Source organism: Centruroides vittatus, unplaced genomic scaffold, assembly GCF_030686945.1.
Source record: "Centruroides vittatus isolate TY-2023 unplaced genomic scaffold, ASM3068694v2 contig_260, whole genome shotgun sequence".
In the NCBI taxonomy this organism is placed as follows: Eukaryota; Metazoa; Arthropoda; class Arachnida; order Scorpiones; family Buthidae; genus Centruroides; species Centruroides vittatus.
In genome coordinates this window covers 319,591-346,554 of record NW_027121652.1, presented here as the reverse complement: position 1 = coordinate 346,554, position 26,964 = coordinate 319,591, and the positions used below count along the sequence as shown (strand labels likewise).

At 32.7% G+C, this 26,964-nt stretch overlaps 2 protein-coding genes across 4 annotated transcripts in view; one reads left to right on the top strand and one right to left on the bottom strand.

The window, feature by feature from the left end:
- The first annotated feature begins 1,036 nt into the window (after positions 1-1,036).
- LOC136971545 (leucine zipper transcription factor-like protein 1) lies at positions 1,037-8,983 on the top strand. Its single transcript, XM_067266009.1, has 10 exons — positions 1,037-1,407; positions 1,475-1,602; positions 4,004-4,198; positions 4,272-4,407; positions 4,480-4,545; positions 4,610-4,693; positions 4,764-4,832; positions 4,900-5,004; positions 7,929-8,033; positions 8,097-8,983. Exons 1-9 carry the CDS (start codon positions 1,405-1,407, stop codon positions 7,974-7,976), a joined length of 834 nt encoding a protein of 277 aa, XP_067122110.1. The 5' UTR covers positions 1,037-1,404; the 3' UTR covers positions 7,977-8,033; positions 8,097-8,983.
- Positions 8,178-26,964, bottom strand: part of LOC136971539 (FYVE and coiled-coil domain-containing protein 1-like) — a 41,355-nt gene continuing 22,568 nt past the window's right edge. For 2 of the 3 annotated variants that reach the window (XM_067266003.1, XM_067266002.1), the window contains 14 exons: positions 26,265-26,453; positions 22,159-24,632; positions 19,068-19,326; positions 17,946-18,086; positions 15,998-16,069; positions 15,754-15,908; positions 15,330-15,468; positions 14,893-14,966; positions 14,469-14,647; positions 11,325-11,505; positions 11,141-11,251; positions 10,909-11,071; positions 8,538-8,713; positions 8,178-8,450 (listed from right to left, as the gene is read on the bottom strand). In XM_067266003.1, coding sequence (XP_067122104.1) covers positions 8,363-8,450; positions 8,538-8,713; positions 10,909-11,071; positions 11,141-11,251; positions 11,325-11,505; positions 14,469-14,647; positions 14,893-14,966; positions 15,330-15,468; positions 15,754-15,908; positions 15,998-16,069; positions 17,946-18,086; positions 19,068-19,326; positions 22,159-24,632; positions 26,265-26,453 — 4,401 coding nt within the window. In that variant the 3' untranslated portion in view covers positions 8,178-8,362. The remainder of the gene's footprint in view (positions 8,451-8,537; positions 8,714-10,908; positions 11,072-11,140; positions 11,252-11,324; positions 11,506-14,468; positions 14,648-14,892; positions 14,967-15,329; positions 15,469-15,753; positions 15,909-15,997; positions 16,070-17,945; positions 18,087-19,067; positions 19,327-22,158; positions 24,633-26,264; positions 26,454-26,964) is intronic. The other variant, XM_067266004.1, reaches the window with a different exon arrangement.

Genomic DNA, 26,964 nt, shown 5'->3' with positions numbered 1-26,964 from the left:
CGTCCACCCAAAATGTTCCTCAGATAGGCTGTGTTTACGGATTCGTTATATCAATTATCCTGCAATGGGTCATAGTACTCGGGTAACCTGTTGCCCAATCGAAAGAGAACTTGCAGACAGTACCCTTTCCGAACCTCTTCTAGAACTTGTTTTTGTTACGTGACACTGCCCCCGATTGATGCGTGTTTATGACGGAAAAATGGAACAGTTTGGCAGAGGTCGTGTTTTTGAATAATTGTTGCATAAAAATCATTTCCCCGTTCGGGATTTTTTACGTATTTCCACAGGGATATTTTGACCGCGTAACTTTCTTTAACCCTAAAATTTTCGTCGGCAGATTAGGAAAATTTCCCTAATTTTACCCTAAAATCGATCGGAAACTTGTATGCGATACCAAGGACACTTTGACACTATTTTTTTCTTTTTATCCCGAAGTGATAACTCGTCAAATTTCCCTATTTAAGCAGATTTAGCGATTATTCTTGCTGAAATAATATATCTTTCTTTTCGACCAAGCAAGTTTAATTTCTGCCAACTCCCGTTCGAGCATTTTTTGTAACCTGGTAAAATTTCCCTTCTCGGATGCCTTCAAAAATGATGATCCGAAATTTCCCCAAGTTATCGGCAGGTTAGGGAAATTTTACCCTAAAATCAATCGGGAACTTTCACGCTATGCCAAGGTCGTTTCGTCGATTTTCTCTCAACCGGAACCGTCCAAATAAGGTTATACGTTTAAGATTCCGCTAGAAAAATGAGCAAATTATATTTAGAAAGCGCTTTACGATCCACACAGGGAGAAACGACAGATAAAAATAGGAAAAAATCCCCGAAACATTTTTAGAAATGTTCTTCCATCGACGATCGCGGGATAATTAGAATAAATTAATATTGTAAATAGAACGCGTTTCGGGTTATTGCAATTATTAAAGACCAGACGTTTACATTCAAAATACGAGCAAAAAGAAAAAAATGGATTCGTCCTTCAGCGCCGCATGCTGATAAAAATTTCGAGGTCGTCGACACGACACGTGACGTAACTTCGATTTAATTGCCAATTTTTCCGAATGCCATCTGTCGGCGTCTATGCCAATTACTCGAAACTTTATCCACGGAAACGTCACGCCATCTTTCGGAATTACGCGTAATTAACGGAAACTAAAAATATTAATTCGACGGGCTTTAAAACGCAGTGCGCAATATTGTCGTTTGTTTCTGCGTTTAAACAATTAATGGACTTTACGAGAGAGGAATGACCTACGATCATTTTAATTTGTTGACCTGTAATTACTCAAGAAGCCGAGAGGCGTCTCCGTCTCGCACGTGACATCATTGTTTGTATTCGGTAACCAAGGCAACGATTCCGTCCATTTTGTATTTGGGTTCACGTCCGGAGATTCGTCGAAGATGGTAAGTAAACATTTCGACGAGAATGCCAATCACTGGTTTTTATTCACGCGGTTGACCTTTTTTGTAGGCCAACGAATTGGGTTTGAACGAGCAGCACCAGAATTTGGTGCTTAATTATCTTCGTTTTGCTAAATTTCAACGCACACAACGCATTCGTTCAGTCGAGAAGTGCTTCGAAGACGTCGAAAGTCTAAGGTAATTACGCCTTCTAATTGCTATCATTTAATACTAGAAATTGATTTTACGCGTTATACTACTAATACACTGTTTAACGTAACAATGCTCCCATCCGTGACGTAATAATGACCAATCGATGAGAGGTACGAGGAGGCCTTGTTTCGATTGGACAGGGTATGCCTGTCGAAGTGTTTTCGCGTTACCGATCGAATACTAGTCATTTGGATGTATTTTATGTCTCTATTTCTAGTTTACCATAGTCTCAAAGAATGCTTCGTTGTTAGTAAATGGCATTATCGAACAATCTGTTACCTTCTTGGATCGGGTCGATAGACAGTCTGACTGGTTGTTTTGGTTAGCTGGAAACGTGCCCGTAAATTTACCGTCTCAAATTGCGTGCGAACCTGATTTTCATGGGCAGGTACGGCACGAAACTTTGCTCCGTGACTGTTCGGCTTACTTGTTACCGGTTTGTTTTCGACATACAAAGTGTGACGGAATCCTCGGGAGTTGTATCTTGTATTGGCGTTTTAACTAGGAAAGCCTTGGCCTATTGCGTGGAATCCAGATTCAAGTCTTGTTTGGGTCGAGGTATTGTTTCATCTATTTCTACCAGTTGATTTTACTGTAGATTGAAACTTAAAGAAGGGGGCAAAAATTACCCGACCACAACGAGCAACTATATGTATCCAAAAATTGGCGAATGTATACTTCAGAGACTTTCGAATTAGACGAGAAACTTCCCGTTGCACCTCGTAAGTCCGAAGATACTCGGAGTTGAAAACGATGCCGTTGGGAAGTATGTGAAAATCTAATCAATGCTTACTCTGTGGTAATTTTTAATAAGTATTCTGGATGCGAGTCATCTGACTCAGACCGTCGGTTCCCATTTCTCGCCTATACGATTTTGGCAACGGAATCGAGCATTGTTGTGTTTGTGATCAAAACCATAGTGAGTACCCCTTTTAGCATTTACAGAGGACCAGGAATATTCTAGCCGGAGACCTTACCAATATGGGGGTCTTCGACTCTGCTAGGATCCAGCTAGAATTACAAAGCCAGAGTCCGAATAAAAGTGGAAGATATTGGCAACAACGCAAGACGTGGGAATAATTAATATTGTTGCAATTTTAATTGAATTTTATCAAAAACATTAAGTACAAACAAATTGGTTATTGTCATTTTTGAAGTTTTTCCTTTCCCACGAACTGTCCAAATTGATAACTCGCCCGTATCCCAGAAACAAGCTTTTCTGTTTTGTTTCTAACTCACAGAAAGGATAACTGAAAATTATCGAATTTACTTCCCTGCCCTCATAATCTCCCATTTGCCAGAATGTCTTGCAGCAGCCCTTGCCGACATACTCAATAAAGAGAAATATTGCACAGTATTTACAGTTGTCTGTGTAGGATCATGCAGCAATTCTTTCCATTTAGAGATAAAGTATCAACAATAGAGAGGTTTCTCAAATTTCTAAGAAATTTTCAATCGACCATTTGAGATCATAAAAATTTTGCCTTTGTTTGAAATCCAGTCAAGTATGTGTATATAAACAACATATAATTATTAAACTTAATAAGAGATGGCGCACAATGCTTCCCTCTAGTGCCAAATTGGTTATGTAATTTATTTAGTATTTAGCCCGATTAGAATTTCGGCATTTAGTTGGTGTCTAGCAAGTATGGGTACTTCAAATGTTATATTAACAAACATTCTTTCATATTATGCAAAAGTCCCCTTGCCGAAACTGTCTAATCGTGTTTCGTACGTAAAGAAATCGACGCGAGATCCCGGCAGCCCCTTTCGGCCTTTTCTTCATTAGCTATGGTTAGTTGCATGGATTTGGCCAGAGTGATTTGCTCAATAATGACCAATTAATAAAGTAAAAATAGATTTTATTGAAAACTTGGGAAACACCATACTTTCCTACACTTTTTAAATGCAATTTCCACACAACCTAGAGAGGGTAGAGAATATTCGAAATAGATTAAACTACAATGGAACCAATGAACTGCGATCTTTCTTGTGTCATTCGGTTCTATTTGCACTCGCACAAACATATATTTTTCCCATTTCACGCTTGCATATCCTTCTTTTGGAGATGGATAGATTCTCTGGATTTAATTATTTGGTGCTGCTACTGATGTTTCACTCCCTTTTGAGTAACAGTCTCCTGCATGGGTAGACTCCAGCTTTGTCGTTCTTACATTGGGGCCAGACTGACTACAAACTCATCCCAAAAGTATATACTGTCAATCTCTGCACTTTGAAAATGTCAAAAAAAAAAAAAAAAACAAGAGGTGGTCAAAGATCCACCATTTTCTTATATGTAGGCTGGCTAGTTCCAAAATTCTAAGTGCATCATTTTCGACCGGCTCATCCATCCATCCATCCAACTTAATGTTATGTTTTGCCTTAGGTTATTGGAAGACACTTATACGGCAGATGAGGTGAAGTCACTGGTGGACGAACTCTGCAGCCTGGTCAGAGGAGAGGTGGAGACCGAACTGATTAATTCGGCACACACGACCGCACTACTGTTGAGGCAGCTGTGCACGCAGGGGGAACGGTGGCACCTCCGTCTGCACGAAGACATCTCTGAACTGGAAAACAGGTGGCGATCTTTATATTGTTCTCGAGTCAATTCGGTCGTCGTGCTCTCACACCGATGTTTTTTAAAATCGCAGAGAACTGATCGAACAAATCAGCAAATTTGAAGAAAGGGAACTGAAGAACATCGACAAAGGTTCAAAGTCTCCCATCAAGGCCGTCAAGTTGGAGCCCATCCTGGAGGGTCAGGGACAGGTCAAACTTCTTCAGGCAGTAAGTTTTAGCTTAATCTCTTTTTCTAGTTTTAAATTGCATGCATGACTGTCGGTTCCGTCTGTTTTGTAGGAGATAAATCGCCTAAAAGCCGAAAACGAAGCTCTGAAGGAGAGACTGAAGAGAGTAGAACAGCAGGTTAGTGCCAACACTACATTATTTCGGTAAGTCACTACCTCTATACAGTTTTGCAATCGTTTAGACTTTCAATATAATCGAGGAGAAGAACAAATTATCCAAAACCCAAACCGAAATGGAAGAAGAATTAAAAGATCTCAAAGGAAAAGTAAGATCGTCACTCCTCTGTCCGTTTCCGTTAAAGTTTCGATTGTTATAATTTTTGCTGTTAATGTCAGGCGAGCGAGAAAGAAAACGTAACTCTGATTCTGGATCAGGTATCGAAAGAAAAGTCGGAAATCGAAGAGGTGAGTCTGTCGTAAGAGATGAAAATTTTCAATTGATTCGAATTGAATTTGCATTCGTATCTTCAAGACGTTGGTGAGTAACACGGCATTGCAGAAGCAGCTGGAAGACGATCTGCTCTCCACCAAGAACCATCTGACGGAAGTGCAGGCTCATCTGGAGTTGGCCGAGAAGGTAACGATACAATTTATTATTTACTTCGCATATTTTTTAAAATATCTAAACAATTGCAAAGTACTAAACATGTCATCAAATACCTAAAAATGGCATTAACGAAAATGCCGTACCATACTATTGCATTATTTTGTCTGAGCACGTGCCCCGTTAATTTTTTCCAAAATACAAATCGAATGAGATAGGGCTTTGATACAATACCCATCAAAATGTTGGAGAGGCCGGCTTTTGCTAGACTAGTAAGTTTTTAACATACTTCAAGATATTTGTCACCGAGAAAGACCAGAAGAAAGTCTCTCTCTTGCTCTTTGTGGCCATCTAGCAAATCTTACCGTTTTCGGCCTTTTTAAGATGCCGCAAACTATTCTTGCTGTCTCCATTTCCACAAAATTCTTAAAATTTCTGTTTTTGTTACATTAAGGTCGTTTGTAAAATTTGCCACGTACAGTTCTTTCCTGCTCTTAAGCCACTGCATCTCATTTACGTTTGAAATATTGTTGCCGCAATGCCGCAAATTTATTAATTGCCTGCCAAAATTGTGCAGATATTTAGTTTACATGCCTATAACTCCACCTGTTCCTTAGTTGTCGGACGTGCACTTTTTGCTTTCTTTTTTGGAGACCAGCAACTCGTTTGCCTATTTTTAGGCTTTTGTAATAGTGATTTTACAGTTGCCACTCCCGAGAAGATGTTCTAAATACCTGTTTCTTGCAAGGGGAATTACTTCCTTTTTCCGTATCAAATCCTAGTTTCTACCTACACAAATTCCAATTGTTGTAAGGTGTTGCAAATAGACGGAAATGAAATAGTTGTAGAAAAATATATTTTGGCCTTCAATCCCAAATCGGCCTTCTTGGTTATTTATTATTCTAATGAAACTGTGTTTTAATTAAGTTGCTTTGACACAATGGAGTGATGTTTTTCAAAACACTTGGCATATTAGTCATCTCTTTATTTAGTTAGGACGCCAATTACAGGTTGCGTTTCAGGCATTTGCCCCTCTTCAGGTAACTAAACACTAAAACTGAACATAAGAAGAATTTATACATACTTATACAAATTACACATAACGATAGATGCCACATAATTAAAAACATACCTTAAAAGCACAGATCACAAACATACAAATGTAATGGGCTGTATCTGCTTTCGTAGATCGAACGAGAGACAGATTGACAAACTTGATGACCTTTCAGACGGGACGAATTTATAAGTCCAAACATACAAAACAAATTCAGAAACGTTTTACCTTTAGTTTAGTTTATATCCGGATTCACCGACTAAATTTGCAATATAACTATTGTAGCTTTTTTCATATGAATCACACGCACATTAAACCCAACAGCACAAACCCGTCAGCTGATTTGCATATACATTGACATAGACATACAAATTTAGACCAATATTAATTAATACACAGTAAAATTACCATATCTATATACGCTTTTTTGACAATACAGATTTTTACAACTAAAAATTTTTTGGCTTCTATAAATCGCGCGCACATTCATCTCAATGGCACAAACCGGTCTACCAATTTGCATATACGTCGGCAAACAAATTTAAACCGATATCCTTATACAATAAAATTATGATATATCCCGATATTTACAGTTAAGACTTTTAATTAGACAAACATTAATTTTATATAATTTCTAGTTAATGGAGTTTTTTACCCCACAGACAGATGTCACGTAGAACTCTCCTTAACTACACAACTTTCTGTTTATCAATTATCAATTTAATATACATACATTAACCATTAGTAATCAACGTCGCAACAATATTCGACAGTCCTTAATACATTTACAATATTTTCATCCAGATTTCACAGATTTTTATATATACAATTCTGGTTCTTATTTTTAATAATTTCGGCACTCTCCTTAAGTTTTCTGTGATTACGTATTCTTTTCTTTGATAAAACTAACGTACAGATCTTACGCAACGATCGTGGAATGCTCAATTCAATTGGTGATATTTCAAATCGGAAATGTGTTCTTTAACCCGTATTATTATTTTTACACGTACGTGGTATTTTATACACAATATTCTTCATGTCGTCTTTGTTTAGCCTTCAGTCTTGAAATCAAATTTTTATATTTTGGAGTAAGTTCCATATTATTTTTCTTCGTTTCGACATCTATTTGTTCGTACATATTTTTTATATATGGGTAGCTTGAATCTTTTGTTTTTTCGTCTTTTGTTTTTTCGTCTTTTGTTTTGGTAGCACTATCGATTTTTTGTTGTCATTTGTTAATTGATCGAGTTGGGTATCCATTTAAATTAAATTTTTTCTTTAAGTCAGTTTTGTAATTTTTTATAATCCATGTAAAAGACATCACTCTAACATATTCTTTTTGATATACAAAGGTATCTTATTGTAGTCTCTATTGAACAAGGTTTTTTAAAAGGTTCGAATTCTAACTCGTTCTTTTTTCTAGTAATTACAACGTCTAAATACTTTATACTATTATAAAAATTATCTTCCTCTTCTATTGTAAACGCGACCTGTAATTGGCGTCCTAACTAAATAAGGAGATGAATAATATGCCAAGTGTTTTGAAAAGCGTCACTCCATTGTGTCAATATAAAACAACTTCTTGGTTATTCTTAAACTTCACAAATTGCCTTGTTGCCAGTTAAAAGAGACCAGTGAAATGTTACATGAACCTTTTTATAAAATTTTAAAGAGAGGGTATTGAGTAAATCGATTGGTACTTAAAAGTTAAGTGCACTTACCTCGGGGTAAATATTATTGAGTTTAGAATTAAAATGGTTTCGGTTCCTCACTTGTTACAACATTTAAAAATTGTAAATGTGGGAATTTTCCTTAAAACGTTTTCGGTTCGGTTGTCGTACCCGAGTCGGAATCGAAAAAATTAACTTGCGGACGCATTTCTAATAATGCCAATTTGTTGCAGGAGCTAGAGAGGAAATTTTGCGAAAACGGCAGCTTACGCCAATCTTAAGAAGATGCTCACCGCCAAGAACGACCAGATCAAACAGTTGCGGAAGTCTCTGGCAAAGTAAGCCCGTCTCTTCGGTCGACGACAGAGTCAAACAAAGTCGCTAAGAAGTATTTTTTCCAGGTACGAATCTTCCGACGAGTGAGGGGAAGTTATGCTTTGAACGAAAAAAAAGCTGGGCAGCAGAAATAAGAACAAAAAAGGTAGAAATAAACGTTTATTCCACCTCATTTCTCTCTAACAACTTTCCACCGACAGCAAAAACAATAAACAACTTTCCTTTATTAAAGAAATTCTATTTAACAGCAATAATGAATTATCTACAGATGAGTATTTGAATAATAATAAAAAGTCTGGTTCGAATGTCAGATCTCGGACATATATAAAAGTTAAGGAAGCGTCTTCGCTCTGCGGTCGGAGCCTCGATCTTCGTCGTCCCTCACCATCAAGAAGTATTTTACCTTTTTGGCCGTCACTCTGCAGTGCATAAATGTTTTGTTAAAACTAATCGTCGTGCACATTTCCTTGTTCATCGCAATAAACGTTTAAAAATTTATCGTTTACCTAGAAAACCTGTTGTCGAATATCAGCAGGTAGACTCCGGGCTCCTCCATGGTCACGTATCCTTCGAACGGGTGTCTAACGGTGTCGACGTGAACCATGCGTAGTAGCGGTTGCATTTCTAGTTTGTTGTAGATGTCGCTCTTTGATTTATTATACACCACGGAAAATCCTATTGTCTATTAAAAGCAAAAATACGATTTATACAAACTGTAAGAAAGAGAAGTGATTTTAGTGCCGTTTTTAATCTATCGGATTTCTCTCGCAACGGTAGAATTAGTCGCGTGCAAAAATGCCTACCCTGCCATCGAAGTTTATTGACAATTTCTATGTAAATTTGTTTATACGGTTCTTAGACAATTGCATAAAAAACTGACACTTATGAACTAATTTGGGCATGGGTAATAAATGTAGATAATTTGCAAAATTAAATTGTCATCTGATAACAATTGCCTGAGTATACATGCACACACAACATTGATTCTATATAAATGTTGGAGGTGGGTGTGAGGAGAGATCGATCCAACACTAATCTAAACACACTTTCACACAGTAATGTACATTGCCAAATTGACTGATTAGTGTCAGAGATGAAATCTTTGAATAACTGTAATGCATTTTTAAAAGGTTTCTTCCCAAACCATAAAATCCTCAATACCACAGGGTTATTCTCAATTTATGAAGTAATGTTAGAGTTCATAGTTTAAATCTATCAAATAATTCTGCAGACATACAGTAGAATCTCGGATAATTTTTGGTGGCCCAAACAATCCATTAAAACATTGCATCTCAAATAACAGAATTCCTGCACTCGAAATTAATTTGGTTTCTATAGAATAAAGGATAGTCGTTATGGCATAAGTTTCTGGACTTCCTTTGACAGCATAGTCGGTAAGAAAGGTTACCATCAAGTGAGCACAACCGAGCATCAAAATGGAAGGTTTCCCGCCGTTTGTTAATACACTACAGAGGGCACTGATGTATGGTTGCAATGACAATTATACGTGTATATATTGCACACTGTGCAAAATAGTTTTTTCCAACGTCGAATTAAAAAAAAGTTATTTATGAGTTACATATTTACTAAAAGCAGGTTAGATTACATGGATTTGGCGGGACCCAAGTAAAAAGTCTTGTTTTGCAATCCATTAAAATAAGATTGTGTAATAAGCCAATAACTACTGGATTATATTGGACAATTGTATTAATCGCAATATAATCTTGTAGAGGTCCATTTACATATGAGATTTTACCACATTGAAGTGGAGTAACATCTGCCATAATTCTTTGAGTGAAAAGGATGTCGATGTCAGAACACACATTAATAGGTCACGACGTACAGCGGAACCTCGCATAACGAATTGTAAAAATTTATCTTGCATAATGAGTGACGAGAAGAGGGGAAGTCCCGAATAGTGTGCATGCGGCATGCTCCATTAGTCTGTTTTTAGCACTCCTTCCGCTAGCATCTTAATGTTGCTTGTGATCACAGACACAAACAACAACAATCATAGCCCATCATATAATAAACACGCCAAATTCTTGGGTCATTAAATTTTACAAATGTCTGAATTAAAAATTAACTATTTATAATTATTAAATTTAATACGAGATGGAAACATAACTGCCTACCTCTAGTCAAATTAATTATAGCCTTTGCATAACTCAAGAATTTGGCATATCATTTGGAGTGTTTATCAAACATATTAGCTGTCTTTTTTTTTTTTTTTTTTGTTTTTGCAAATCAAATTCTCATTCCACGCTAGAAGAAATGATGATAATTCATACTCTTCAACAGTGTATATTAAACAATTTTTTTTTTTTTTGAATAAATGTTATACATAAAACATTTGAGTATTTTTTTGGCATGGAATGCACTATCGTATTTTACATTCATTTCTATGGGAAAAATGGTTTCAATTACCAAGTAAGACTCTTGGAATGAGTTAAGCGAGGTTCCACTGTATTTTTCATTTCCTATTAGTTTGTATCCAAGAGATAATATACACTAAAAAAAATCATCTGAAACTGTCAGTTCTTATGTAGAAACTGGCAAACAAAAATATTTTAAAAATTATTCCATGACCTCTAGAGTTAACATGGTGAGCAAATAAGCTCCCAAGTTTAACATTTTTGCACAAAATGTCTATTTTTGAAAATCAGTTTTCTGATACTTGTTGAAATAATTCTCTGTGAAACCAGAAATGTTTTGAATTCAAAATTTCAGTAATGCATTTAGTCAATTTGAAAAAGGTGAATTTTTTTTCCTAGCACCGTAATATTAATGACTACAAGGCACACTTTCTGAAATTGATAATGTATGCTTGATAATCATCGTTTTATTTTGTATGGTATACAACAATAAGTTTCTTACTTTAGGTTCTGTAGAAAATTCCCAAAGCAACGTGTGACCGGCGAGATCGGAAACGACGGGAACTCCGTATTGCGTGCCGGCGTTCACCCACAATTCTCCCTTTATTCCTTTCGGTCCGGCCAGTTTGATGTCGGTTGCATTACGGGTGATGGTCGTGTGCAATCTACAAAAACGTGATAGGTCAATGGCTTCCTTTGTATTTATTTTTACGTAAGATAGCTCGTACGCTTGCCTCGAATCGGCTTTCCTTCCCAGCGACGTCGTCTGAATGTAGGGATTGAAGAGAGAAAGAGAATTGGCTATTTCTTCGTCGCTGATGATGTCGAATTCGTCCGGAGGACATCTGCAGGTAAATATTCAAAATAAAGTGAACGTTGCGGGGCTAAACTTAATACGAAATCTTCAGAAACGCTCACTGTTTTTTCTCCCGGTCCAACTGGTCGTCGTGGCTGGACCACTTGTTGGCGCAGAGAGACGGAAGATTCGGCACGCTGCCGTACGTCGGCAAAGTGCTCGAAATCGACACCATAGGATTTTTTGGAGCGGAGGCGGAAAGCAAAGAGACGCTCGTTCTGTCGCTCTGGGCCGAAGTATTTTCTACGGAAATCGGAAAATAAGAATTAAGTGTACAACATAATACATTAATAGTATAATTCATATTCAGAAAACATCAAGGTTATTCTTCATGTTTTTCTAACAAGAAAAATTTTTAAATTTCTTTTGTTGTTAATATAATGGATGCTTCATATCATTTCAATAATTGTCCAGAAGAAATAAATATGCAACTTTATGTACATTTTAAATTTTAATGTTTTGTTGATATAATAATGAAAAAATTACGGTAAAAATTTTCAGGTGTCCATCTGCTATTACTGCCTCATAAATAATGGTTGTTTTGGACAATAAAAGCCCGAGCCGAAAGGAATGCGGATCCAATTACGGGCCTTTGCTAATCCGACGTCGTTTGGACCCGTAGGGCACCAAATAAGTAAATTTTCCAGATTGCAGATCTTTAAATTACATCATAAACCAGTATATATTAATTGATAAAGAAAAAAGTTCTACCTCGTATGTCACGACTAATGTACGGTGTTTGCGTTTAACGCCACGAGACGCTCTTCTCGTATTCGTCGGTGCCACGACCGGAGGTAAATGTTGGCAGGTTACGATAAAAATACACAAGCAGAAATACCTTACTAGTGTTTGAAAATGGTCAAAAACAGTTTATGCAGCAGCTAGTGCCACTAAACAGTAATGGTGGCGTCGTACAGTGAACCGGAAAATTTTAAATTGCTCTCGTGGAAATTAGGGCTAGATTACCAGCTGCCAACCCTTATAATAGATCTTTATTGCATTTTAGTGCGGGTACAGCCACAACATACCGTATTTTATGGACTATAAGACGCTCCTGAATTTTGGAGGCAATTTTTCGAAGAAAAAAGTGCGTCTTATAGTCCATAAAATACGGTAATAATTAAATCTGAAAACACTGCTAAGAGACTCAATATAGAACTAGGATTTCAATTGTAAAGTAATGCATAATTATATAAAGTTCAAGTACATAATGAACAAAATGTAAGCTTAGATGCATAAATTAGTACACAATAACAAAGCTTAATTCGATTTGTGAGAAATAACATACTAATCAAAAAAATTCTAGACACAAAAATAGCATAAAATTAAGATTACTGCTGTACAGATATAATGTCATGTAATATAAATTTATAAAATTGCTTTACTATTATACCAATTTGGTAGCAAGGAGCAGACACGTCTTAAGATTGGAAAATCTGGAGTTAAAACTATTTGAACAAATTGCTTTTCAATTTCAAATACTTCTTTTTGTCTTAAAATCACCAAATTATGTTCTCTCTTTCTTCGTGGTTACTGAATATAAAAAATACTCATTCAGTTTGGTTACCTTTGATTATTGAATAACTCATTACATTTGCTTAAAATACTAAGCATACAAGAAAATAAAAAGTAATTAAATTGTTTTCTATTCCTTTTCTGGAATTACCAAAAATGTTACAAAACTGCCAAACATTTTCATTTCACACTAAAACCTATTATTTGTACACCTAAAAGAAAGTTGAATTATTGTCAAACAAAATAAATTATTATGTAGAGTAATACTTTATTGGTGAATGTATTTTCTGGCATTTCTCTTGGTATCCTTAAGAAATTAGCATAAACAAATTTTTGTTTTTCTTAGAGCAGTGCTTTACACAAAAATAAAATTGGATTGTTTTATTGTGTACGTACAAGTGTGTGAAAAGTTTCGGCCATTATGCAAATTTTTACACTGTTAATATATAGGACATTCGTAATATTTATCCGTGTGCAAAAAAGAGCTTTCTAGCATTACACAAGTATGCATTAGTTCCACTGCAATATTTACAGTAAAACAAATTCATTCAAAAACAGGACGTGTAAATTGTGTTAGTAGTTCTGTGGCAATATGTAAGCTTTTCGAATGTAAGTACAAAAATTGTGGTCTGGATAATTTGTGTGGTGACGAGTGATGCAACGTCCCCGTAAAAGAGCCGACGTATGGCCGGCTAATTGAAAAAGCATGGCGACGATGCCATACACTCGCAAACATTATTGTGAAATGATTATACAATCGAGAAACTGTACAAGAGGAAAATGCGTAAATTATGCAAGTGCTTTCGGGCCGTGCAGATCTTGGTGCGTCTGAAAAGCACTTTCCAGTTGTACCGTGATCTATGCATACAATGATTTTGAACATATGCCACTTGATGCAACTGGTAGTCCAGTCAGAAGAAATGGTCCCATTTGTCTTCACAACTTTGAGGTTTTGGAATATTTCCATGCATATCCACATATAAGCAGGTTTGAAATGGTGAGACGATGTGGATCAAATTTTACATCGTCGTGACGTGCCCATTCGATCGCTATCGGCAACTGGCACGACGGGCAAGGAATTACACACAGAAATTTGACTAGTTAACGTGGTGATAAATTTACACCAGAACAATCCAAAATTGACTTTTTCAAGTTGCCGAAGTGAATACAAGAAACTAGTAAGACGGTGATATTTGATATGCTAACATGCCATCGATAACACTACTCTTGATCATCTACACCTTTATTGCCATTGAAGGTGTACTATAGTTTTGTTTTGAATTTGATTATTTTGCTAAGTGTTTTGTATTAGTCTATGCAATGTTGGATTGTATCCTTAACAGTCAGATTCTTTATACATTATGCTACATCATCTTAAAATGACTACTTTTTGTTACCCTTGTGCTTGGAGATATACAAAAATTTATGTACTGCCTTGGAACTACCATGCAATTTATGCAAATTCCTTTTTTGAATGAGTTCATTTATTTTAGTGTAAACAACATGGTGGAACTAATGCTCCCTAGGCTATGCCTATACTTATTCAAGTCAGTAATACACAGGGTGCACAGGTTCAAATTAAAATTCTATTTATCTGTATAAAACCATGTCATTGATAATGGATATTATATTAATAAATTTCTGTTGACCTTGGTTATTTTTTGTAATCAATAATTCTGTAAAATACTTACCGGAATCGAAGTTATCACCACTAGATATCATTCTACCGACGACAGAAGGCCTTTGAGAAGCACACGCTTCGGACTCCTCATCTTCGCTATCTTCCGTCACGCTCGGTATCGTACTTCTGCACTCCGTCTGTAATTCTGAATACTTGATGTAGCATTCACCACACACTCGAGCCTCACGTCTAAAAATATACAACTAGTTTAGGGTAATATAATCAAAAATAAATGTTTGAACATTAGCTAAAATGATTACGTTACATTGTTGTTAGTGATATTTTAACACGAAACTATTTTTATGATAATGTTCCAATTGTTGTATTATTATCCAAATTTAACTCATTACTTTATCATTATAAATAGCTCAAATAAAAAAACTTATTTTATTTTATTACATAGATTGAATTTATAATTCATAAAGAAACATTACCTGCTGGATGCAGTTAACAGCCAATTGTTTGCACAATTATGGCAAAAGATACGTCCACACAAACGACAGTGGTGCTAAAAAAATGCATATTTACTAATTAGTATCAATATATCTTACTTTATATCCACTTAAATCAGATTATCGAAATGTTTTACTGAATATATTAAGGTAACGATGTAATTTATATTAATAAGATGTATATTCACATCTTAAGTTCTGAAATATTTTTCAATAAAGAAAAATTCCTTTCAAAAATGTCCTGCAATAAGATTGAATCTGATATACACCTCTTGCTTCATAGAAATTTGGCTAACTCCTAAACATTTTTATAGTAGGTTGTTGCCAAAATCAATGTATTATACTTGTTATTGCTATTAGTTTCTATACTAAGTCACTGTACAAACAATTTAATTACAAATCTGGAAACGTGCACATACTTTTCGAACTATCAAGGAAAACGTCACTTTGCAACCGAGACAAGTATTCGTTTCGCCATCTTCCATCCACCTGTCGGTGACTTGAATTTTCTGTTGGTGAGCGAGTTTATCCGAATGTTTCCACAACATGTCTTTCTCTCTATTAAATTATTTTTAAAATTTATATTTATATATATAACAAAACATTTAGGAAATAAAAAGTTATAAATATTTATATACAGTGAACCCCCATATAACAGGGGGATAAGTTCCATATTATAAGGAAACTGCATTATAACAAACTACATATGTTCATACATGTTATGTACGAACAGTGAGACTTGATACCAAAGCTTACAGTTCTTACATAACATGTGGAACGTATCCCCACGTATGGGATTTATCGTATTATTTTATAAACATAAATACATAAATTTGTACTAACTTTATAAGTTTGATTACTTTTTTCTTCAACTCCATATTATCACTTCTTAGCTGTGTTAATTCAGTTGCATTTTGATCTTTTTGGGATTTTAAATCTATTAACTCTGTTTTATAAGTACTACAAGCATTTTTTTCTTTGTCGAGTTCCATTAAAGTCTACAGATATATTGCAAAAACGTATTAAATAAAGATATAATAAAATCATATAAATTTTTTCGTCTAATTTGTAATATATAAATAATTACTTTTTTATAATCTTCATTTATTTTAGTACATTCTTCATCTCGTGTAGATAACGAAACCTGCAATTCTTCTACCTGAAATGTGAAAATTAACATATATTAATATATATACACAAAGTAAACATGAATGAAATATTTTACTAAAGGAGACAAGTTTGCATAAATTAAAATCAAATAAATTTGATTTCAAAATTTTTTAAATTGATACAAACAAAACACATTTGTGCTTCATCATATAATCACTTATGTAAATTCAATATTTAATTTTATAGAAAATTATTAGCTAAAATTTCAATCGGCAAGGAGGAAATTAAAAAGGTTTGGGCATTTGAAATGGAATGAATTCAGGATGCTTAATTATTATGTAAATAAATAAGTTGAGATTAACCACTCAAAGGGTATTAACCACTCGGCAGTGAGAGACGTATATATAAATCAAGGATGATCGTGTGGCAGTGGTGAGGGACATATATATCTGCTAAATTGTTTTGGAGATATCGCCAAAAACTACCGCGAAAAAAAAATTCACATAAAAAAGACTTTTCTTTACTAGACATAACTGTTTACAAATACTTTTTCTGAAATGGAAATGAGAAAAATTGCGTGAAAAAATACTTTAAAAATTTTCCAGGTATATTCTCCACTACTAAGGGATAGAACCATACCTGACTCTCCCACTGCTGAAAGGTTAAGAGATCAAAGAAAAGGCAAAGAAGGATATGAGAAATTAGATAAAATTTTGATGGGAAGAGGAAATAAGGAACAAAATGGTGAAAAGACAAGTTTAAAATGAATTACCAACTTGGTCAGCAATTAATTAAAACAATGATAAACTGCTGTTTCAATGCCAAAAGTTGTGTGTCCATAGAACTTTCTAATACATTTCAATGCCATTTTATTTCATTCAAAACTGTTTATAACTTATTAAACTATACAGTAATCCAAAGATGGTAATATATAGAAAAAATTTTATTATAATCTATAATAATCAAATAATTATCACTGTATAATTATAACTAACTATTATTGTTTAGGAAGTATATTTAATCGTCATCATCGAGTTCAGAAAGCACTAATATAGTTAAGTTTAGACGACATATTTGTATTTACCTCAACATCTCTGACTTTTCAAACTGCGACAACTCCTAGAATATGCCTATCTAAATTAGAAGATTGTAAGTAATAGCTGTACATTCTGATAAATTTTTCTATTTTTAAAAAGAATTTTAAAAATAACTAGATAAATATGTCTACTCTAATAACCTTAAACAGCTTCGCAAAGTATAGTTAACCACGAACGTTTTCGGTCCCTTAGGACCTCCTTCAAGTGGGATCCGAGTAGAGAGTGACCCTTCGTTCTAAACTTCCATTACGGATGCATTCCAACCCCCACTACAGATGTGTACTATATATGCAGTAACTTAATTCACAATGATTTCAATCCATGCTATATTTTTTGATTGTCAAAATACAAATTTGCTAGGTATAAACACAGAAAGTATACATTCAAATATATATATATATGTAATTTCTCAACTATTCCAAACCATGATTACTCTTTGTTTCTATGAAAGGCAGGTATAAAATCTAATGACTAGAGACTTTGAAGAATAACAATAGCTGAATTTATATGGAGATAATGAATGATAGGTGATATAGTTGAAATGACGAGTGTTTATAAATGATTGTCTATATGTAATTTTGTTTTATTTTTATTGTACAGTAATAATATATTCATTTTACAAGATTTATTTTTCTGAAATTGAAACTTTCCTGTTGATACATTTATTTAATTTAAATTATATCAATAATCTTTTAGTATTTATCAATATTTGAATTCGTGTAGTACATTCAATTAACCCACTTTTCATGACAATGTATCCAATTAGTAAAAGTAAGAATTTTAACAGAAACTGAAAATACTAACTGATCTTAACCGATGCACCCATACCTCGTGCCTGTGGTGCTTTTTCTCGACTTCTCTTTCTTCTTTAATTTGATTTAATGCGTCTTCAAAAAATAAAATTAAATCTTCCTGGTCGCAAATTTTATTTTTCATGTTGGCAATCTCGTTCTCTTGATCAGTGTAATGCTATAATTAATGGGATAAACACTCATGCATATAAATTTAATTATGTTAGTATAGGATTATATTAAAGGTTAACCTTATTAAAATCAAAATATACAATTAACAGAGCATAAAATCATTAGTTTTATTAAGAATAATGTTTCGTGCATTTGTTACCACATGCGCTTCTCTAAAACAAAATTTTTCTGTTAACAACCAACAAATACATGACCCGTGCATGAAATAAACTTGCATCCACAATCAGAAATTGAACAGATTGTTTAGTATTAAGACCAAAAAACATTTCTTTAATCAGAATTTATGGTGCCAAATTCAATGACAAGGACAAATGGTGAAAATGCATTTGAATATTATTACGATACATATGAATAGTCTTGTCTGAAAATGTGTTAGTATTGATACAACACAATAGTCCTAAAGATGAAAAGTAACAATGGTAACTTTTTAACAGCACAAAGAATTTATATCAATGTTTTTCAGTCGATCAAGAATATTTCCAGCCATTATTCTGCCATCTTCAGTTAATAAATTAATTTAATTAAGTTTCTACAGTTAATGTTACTTATTTTAAACAGCTTATGTGATATCAGAATGAGTGTCACTTAGAAGAGAATTATATAATTCCATTCCATATAATATTGGTCCACTTTATAAATTGAAAATGGCCAGAATAATGACTTTTTAAAAAAATATTTTGGCTTTGTTAACTAAACAGTCTGTTCAACTGTAATTGTTAATATGGTGCAGAATGTTGTTAAGAGTTTCTTCATTTGTTAGAACAAACAAGTTTTTATATCAAATTGGCAAAAATTAGAAATTATTGTTGAAATATATATTTGTATAGTTTATGTAATACCAATTTTAATAAATTCATAATAAATTTGAAGAGATGATAAGCGATGTCAAATGTTATTTTGATATGATTTTTCATTTCTATATACAAACTGCGCAAAAAAAATTTATTTATATATTATTAACACTAACCTTGAAAGCTCTTTCGTGCTTTAACGATTCGGTACTGAGTTGAAACCGAAGAGCCGAAACTTCTTCGTCTTTTAATTTTTGAATTTTATTCAATTCTTCTCTGGCTTCTTGATTTTCCTTTTCTAAATCTTTAATTCTATCGACAGCACTCTGTAAACTTTCCGTTAGCTCCGAAATTTTTCTTTCCAGAGTACATTTCTCCACATTAATGTCGTGAAAATTCTCTCGTTCTTTGCGAAATATGTATTCTGAACGTTTCCTAAAATTTGATATGTATTATTAAAAACTTTAATTCGTTTTACAACCAGTGTTTACAACTAAAATTAACAGTACTATTTATTGAACATAACATAAAAAAATAAACAATTTTATATTTAATAAAGAATATTGCAATTATAAACTATCTCTAGTGAAATAAAAAGAAAATTGTATAAAAGAAATAATTAAAATTTCTATATAGCACGCACATTGTTAAAAAATTCAAAAATGAAAATAATTCTGATTCTTCCTTAGTGTTTGAAGCATACCTTTGGATAGAATAAGTGCATATCATACATTAAAGCATCATTTTACCGTGTTCTATCCAAATTCAAATCCAAGCAAGTTACGACATCATTCCTCCCACCGCTCATTTGTATCGGTTGACCATGTTGAACACCGGTCTCTTCCGCAATAATTGAAATTTAAGCTGGTTATAGACAGTTTTGGCAAACTTCATACTCTGTGCCTGATTCGACATTCATTACAAAAAAGATTCTAAAAGTTCATTTTGGTGCTCCAAAGGTTGGCACCTGGAGCACATGTCCACCTTTATCTGCCACAAGAATTTTATCTCAAACTACCAATTTCAGGGCATTTCTTTTAATATGAAGTTAGAGCTGGTGTCGGTTTCGTGCATGGTGTATTTATACAAACCCAGTTTTGGTGATATATTGTAAATATTACAAGAAAATCAATTTATAAGTTACAAATAATAGGATTGGATTAAAATTTAACAGGCAGTAATTTGTTATAACATATTAGTAACAATTTAACAATGTTATAAAATAAAATTTTGTGATAGTTTTGCTAAAATATAGAGAAGTAAACGCAAAATTTACACTTTGAAAAACATTTATAAAATAATAAATTTCCTATCGAAACATTCTAATCTACCTAAAATCTATAAAATTAAGAGATTTGGAATGAACTTCACATACCGTTTGGATCCGGCCCAAATCGGAAAGCATATATAGAAATGCATTTGAATTATCAATATTACTCAATACTAATTCATTTTTTCTTTTACATTTGTACATTGCAGATATAAATAAATATGTAAGTTAATTTTAAATATAGTTATAGAATAAAGCTTATTATAAATATCACACTAAAACATGAATTTACAATTTTCTGAAACTTACCAAAATAAATTTGACGGTTAAAATAATTTATTGATTAAATTGGATAGACTTACAATAGCACGATATATATCATGCTATTGTAAGTCTATCCAATTTAATCAATAAATTGTAAGCTATAACATGATATTAAACCTTTGTTTGATTGGATTATTATAAAAGTTGAGATTTCAACTCTAAACTTCATTCGTCTATATGATATGATTTATATTTTCAAAATTTCAGATCCAACTTCACTTCATTACGACTAACATCTCTTCCCGTAATTCTGAATTTCAAATATTTAAATTGAAATTTTCACGCATTTTAAATACTCAGATTTAAAATTCAAGCACTAACACATTTATGTTCTGAAGTTTTATTTAAGTATTTGTTAAATATTTTTGCTTTTATTATTTGTTTAATACCTACTGATTCCGAAATCAGTGCAGGCGTGTTTCTATAAGGAGTTGAAGGTAATTGTTCTATTTTACCATCTTAACTTTTCATTTGTTTTTATAATTTATAAGCCCTACATATTAATTCAAAAGTAATTTAAATACTTTATCTGAAATGACAATATGCAGTTAAGTAATTCAAAATAAAGAGTGGAGAATGTATTACACTTGCAAAGACGTTAAGGGTGATGATTTGGTACAGTTTATATATATTTAAAACCTACCTAAATATCGAAAGATAATATCTACTCAAATTTGATTATTTGAAGTGATATAAATGTTGAGTTATGCTACACTGGAGAACACAGAGATGTGTAAAATACTGCACTCTTAGAACCTATAACCAGTGTGATATAAAAACAAAGGATGCTTATCACCACCCTTTGTGTTTTTATATCACACCGGTTATAGGTTCTAAGAGTGATGAGTTAGGATTCATCAAAGGTAATTCTACTTTAATTACTTCAATTTTATCAGTCTCTATGTTGAAGGACAAAAAACGTTTTCGGCTGTGTTAATCAGCCTTCGTCAGTTAAACGAATAATAACAGCGAATCAAATTCGAATTTACAAAAAAACCGCGACTGCCCATATGTTTGTAGCATAGTCCCGTCTATGCGCAGTCTTGGTTTTTTGTAAATTCGAATTTGATTCGAAGGACACAGAATTGTAGGCTGTCAACAAGTCAACAAAATTTCTAATTTTTCTTTTAGTATCCCACAATTCTCAAAAAAAAAAAATTAGTGTCATTTTCTCTTCTATTTTCCATTCTCACAAAATATGAACCAGCCTTTACTCATTTCTTGTCTGTTTTTCTTTAATTGATAATTTGAATCTTGTGAAGTAATCCCTTCATTAATTTTTTTAAGTCTTTTGTTAGATCTAACTCATTTAATTCAATAAAAAGTACTGTTATACCAAAGATTCTAAACATTAACACACTGACAATATCCATTCTAATCCTAACTTCATCTGATCTTCGTTGAATGTAAGCCGTTCAAAATATTTTTCTACATAATATATAAAAACACAAAAAATGAGACGTAGAAAGAAATGTTAGCTATAATGAAATGAAGCTGAATCTAGAATGAAGATAAAGATTATGTAAATCGTATAAATTATTTTTCCAGACTAAAAATTTTTGTAAAATTATAGTATATTATATTACGTTTAAAATTAGTAATTTGTAGAAAATTATTTTTTAAAAGCCTTAAATTTGTAATTTAATCCATCAATTTTAATTTCAAAGCTATACCTGAAATCTATTTCTTTTGCGATTAAATCAGTTTTTTCTTGCTCCAGCTTTTCTACTTCCCTTCTTAAATTATAATTTGAGTCTTTCAAAGATTCAACCTGTAGTCTTAATTCTGTTTCTGTACATTCCTGACGAAGTTTTTCGTTTCTTAATCGATTTACAACGCTATGAAGCATTTGCCTCCTTAAACTGGGAATGACGGGTCTAACTTCTTGATTTGTAAAATTTTCGTCGTCCAAGTCGGATAAATCGCACAAACTCCCACTCGAAGGATCGTAAACGTTCGTGGAATTTGGTTCGATATCTTCGGACATTTCGGATGAATGATTTGATACGTCCACGACAATATCTTCTGAAGTATCGTGTATTCCATCTGAAATAGGTGACGTTCCTAAAATTTGTAAAGAGGTATCGGTATCGTCTACAGTTTTCTGTTCGTGATTATCGAGCGAATTGTGAGAACTCTGTTGTAATAAAACAGCAGAATTTTCACCTAAATGTCCGTCGGTCATATTGTCACTTTTTTTAACCCTCAACGATTGAACTCTTTGTTCGAGATGTGCACTTCTAGAAACGTTTCTCATTATATTCTTTCGAACTTTTTTAAACTCTTCTTCTAATCTTTCTAGTCTAGATTTTGGATTACACATAACTTCTTCTTTTATTAATTCATTAATATCGGCTTCGGCACCTTCGCAGGATGGCCTTAAATTTTCGAAACATTCGGTCATTTCGGCAGCATTGATGTCAATGGGACTGGATGCTACATCAGAATTAGTAGCAATAAGATCTTGATTATCACTTTCGTTATCTACTAAAGTTTTACTATCATCTACAAAACCACTCTCTTCGCTAGCTTGTTTATGTCTTTTAGCAAATTCATCTCTCAAACTTTGCCATTCTGCTTCCGAATCAGAGTAACTTTTCCTCATGCGATTACTCTCTTCTTTTGTAGATTCTAATTGCAAACGTAATTTATTTAAAAGCTTTCGTTTTTCTTTAAGTTCGTAACGCGTAATAGCTTCTGTTGTTTGCAATTCACTATGCTGACATTTTAATGCAGTTATCACTTTGTGTGATGTTTCAAGTTCTTGTGTAATTCCTGACAATTTCCTTTCTTGTTCCTGAACTTTCAAAATTAATTTATGATTCAATTCTCTGAAGGCTTCTAGATCATGGAATAATTTCTGTGTTTTTTCTGTTAATTTATTTAATTTATTTGTATTGTTATTCATTTCATTTAATGGAATATTTGTAGAATTATCACTATTTTCACTAGATTTGCATTCATTCTCTTCAGTTTCTTTTATATAATCATATTCAGTCTGAAGGCATTCATAATTAATTCTATCTTCATATAAGTGTAATGTATCTTTAACTATGCACATCTGACAATTTAATTTTAATATTTCTTGTATACAAGCATCAAATTCTTTATGCAGTTCTTCAATTTTTACAGATTGTTTTTTACATAAATTCATCACTTCTTTGTCGAAGTTTAATGCTACACTTGAACTTGACACAGATATATTTTGAACACAGTTTACATTAAATCTTTCTAACAATTGTAATGTAGAATATATTTTTTCCTTCAAACTACAATCAATATTTTCAAATCTATACAAGTTGGTTACATCTTTTAATCTCAATTCAGGAGAATTTGCAATTTTTCCTATTATCGAAAGCAGCTCTTCTGGAAGTTTCATTACAGTTTGTAGCTCTTCTTCTACTTTCTTTTTACTTTCAATAACATTCTCCAACTCAAGTTTAACTGCAGTTATTTCGTCTTTCAAGTCATTGTTAATTTTGTCAAAATCATCCGTTCTGGCAACTAAAATGCTTATTTCTTCTCGTAAGTTACGATTCTCCGAATCTAAAGTATTTGCTAATGCTTTTGCAACTTCGTTAGCTTCGTCGGCTTTCTCCAAAGTTCTCTGAAGATTATTCGCTTCCTTTCTGGCCGTCAAAAGATCTAATTCACGCAAATGTAATTTTTTTGCCAAGTCTTTAAATGGTTTGCTTTGTGTTATATCCTGCTTTGATTCAATTATCGTATCTTGTTCTTTAATTCTAGTTTTAAACATTTTGTTCTCATTTTCTAACTCTGATATAATTTGTTCAAAATCTTTTGTACTTGTTTCAAGTTGTTGTATCATTTCTTTGTTTTTTTGTAATTCCACTTCTAAATGAAATGACTGAGACAGCAGATTAGAATTTTCCTCTTCTAGGTACAATATTTTCTCTTTCAATTTTTCACAATTCCTTACGTGATTTTCTTCTTCGATATTATAGTCTGAAACTATATGTTGCAGTTTCTCACAGTTTTCTACAGATGTCCTGACGGAATTATTAAGTTTTTCAACTAAATCATTCTTTTCAATCTGCCAATTTTCTTTTAACTTCACCATTTCTTCTTCTAATTTATTTACATCAATTTTGTGTAATTTTCTTTCTTCTTCTAGACTAGATGAAAGCTATTAAAAAACAGAATCTAACATTAACAATTTTATAGGCAAAAATTTATACAAAATTTGATTTATGAAACAAATATAAATTTAATAATTAACTAAATATCTGGATAGTAAAATATCTCAAATGTGGACATTAACAACCATTAATTTAATTTTACTTTAATCAAAATTTAAATTTATAAATTCCTTGTCTTATCAATAGAACACAAGTGTTCCTTACATTCTCTAATCATTAAGTTAAATCCCTTCAAGATTTCTGAGTCAGAATTGAGTTAATTAACAATATTTGACAATTAGGAACTTTATTTTATTAGTAAATTAATTTAAAGTAAATTCTGATTATTTACATCATTTGAATTAAACTATCAAATTAAATGAAAATAAATTTAGTTATTATGTTCTATAATTTTAGAATTTAATCATTATAAATAAATACTTTAATTTTACTTAAATTCTAATTAAATACAGCAATGCAGAAGCATGAATTCTATGCAGATAATACATTACATTTTCACAAATTGGTGTAAGACACACACACCTTCATGCTGAGAACTTTAAATTTAAATTTAATCGTAAAAAACAAACGTTTGTTTTTTATGATTAGATTTAAATTTAAAGTTCTCAGCATGAAGGTGTGTGTGTCTTACAGTGAAATATAGTCTGAGTGAGAGTAGGAGAAGAAAATGTAATGTAGGATTTGTGGAACAGAAGTCAATTTTTAATTAAGTCAGAATTTGTTTCTTTGTAATGTATTTGAAATTGCTTTTTACTAGTAAATTACTTTAATATGAAGCATAACTACAAAAAAAAGTATTTCTAGTGTGTCTTCAAAAATAAATGTTTAATATACTGACACTTATATGTATCAATATACAAAGGATAATCATTTAATCTGTAGAGAAATGCAAAAACTTACCTGAAATGTCATCTTCGGAATCTTCCGTTCATTTGTCTTTCTCGAAACATTCTCCCTGGAATCTCATATTTTTGCCGGTATCCATGAATTAAAAGTATTGTGAAACCGATTTTCTGATAGCATGCACAGTACTGCCGTCGTGGCTAATATCGTACAGTCAGTGATCACTGCCATAGGTGCCAAGGTTCTGCCACATCTGCCATACTCCCCAGACTTAGCACTTTGAAATATTTTTCCTCTTTCTACATCTGAAAAGGGCTTTGGAAGGTAAACATATTGCATCCAATGATGAAGCTTGCTTTCCACAATGACATCAATTTGTACATTGTCAAAAATGACTTGAAAGCCACTTAACTTACAATGTGGATGAAAATGTATGAGGTTTAAGAGAGAGTATTTTGAGAAAGACGAATAACTAGAAGATTCCAAAGATAACATTTAAGGTAAGTTTTCACTCCCATCCACAAATTTAACGATTACCCCTCATGTTATACAAGTATCACCACAATCAACATTATTAGATTAAATTATGGAATTTAATACGCTTTTATTAAAAATATTTTGCATAAATCTGAATTCATGTAAGGAGCAGTTGTATATATTCTTTCCTAGATAAAAAAAACTTCTACTTAAAATGTAATTATCTAAAAATATAAAAATTTTCATCACCTTAAATGATTCATTGCAAAAATTAATGATAAATTAAACAAAACACTTACTTCTATTAATTCTTTCTCTTTTTTACTTGCAAGTAACTTCGATTCTTCTTCTCTTTTTCCTGCACATTTTAACTGTTGCCGTAATTCTTCCACATTTTTCTCTAAACAGGCGAGTTCAGCTTTCAAATCTTTCACTTCATTAATATTTTGAATCTCATTTGTAAATTGCTGTGTTAAGGTTGGTTCATTCTGCAAAAGAGGTTCAAGAGATTTAACTCCACTGTCATTAAAACTATATTCTTAGAAAGAAAACAAAAATAAATGTCAAAGTTTTAGCAAAAGTATTATTTATAAGAGTAAAAACTGACTAAAATCTTTTTACATCAGTTTAATTTCAGAATAGGAATAAAGGAGAAACATATAAACAAAAGTGCTTAAAATGCCTGCTACTGTATGTACAAAGTGATTCCAAACTTCTGTCACAAAAAGATAAATACAACAGTACAAAATAAACATAGGGAGGAACTATTTCCTCAGTATACAGCCTTTCCTAGTTGCAACTATATACCTTAATAACTGGAAAAATAGTGTATAAACACTGTAAAATAAGTGACTTTACAGCATGTATTCAAAATGACCATAATTGTTAGTCAAACAACTGTTGAAATACTTCATTACTGAATGTGTCACATTCTCACACATTGACTTAGTCATGAAGTTCTGAGTTCACACAGTAACTAGGAGAGGCTTTTTCTCTCTC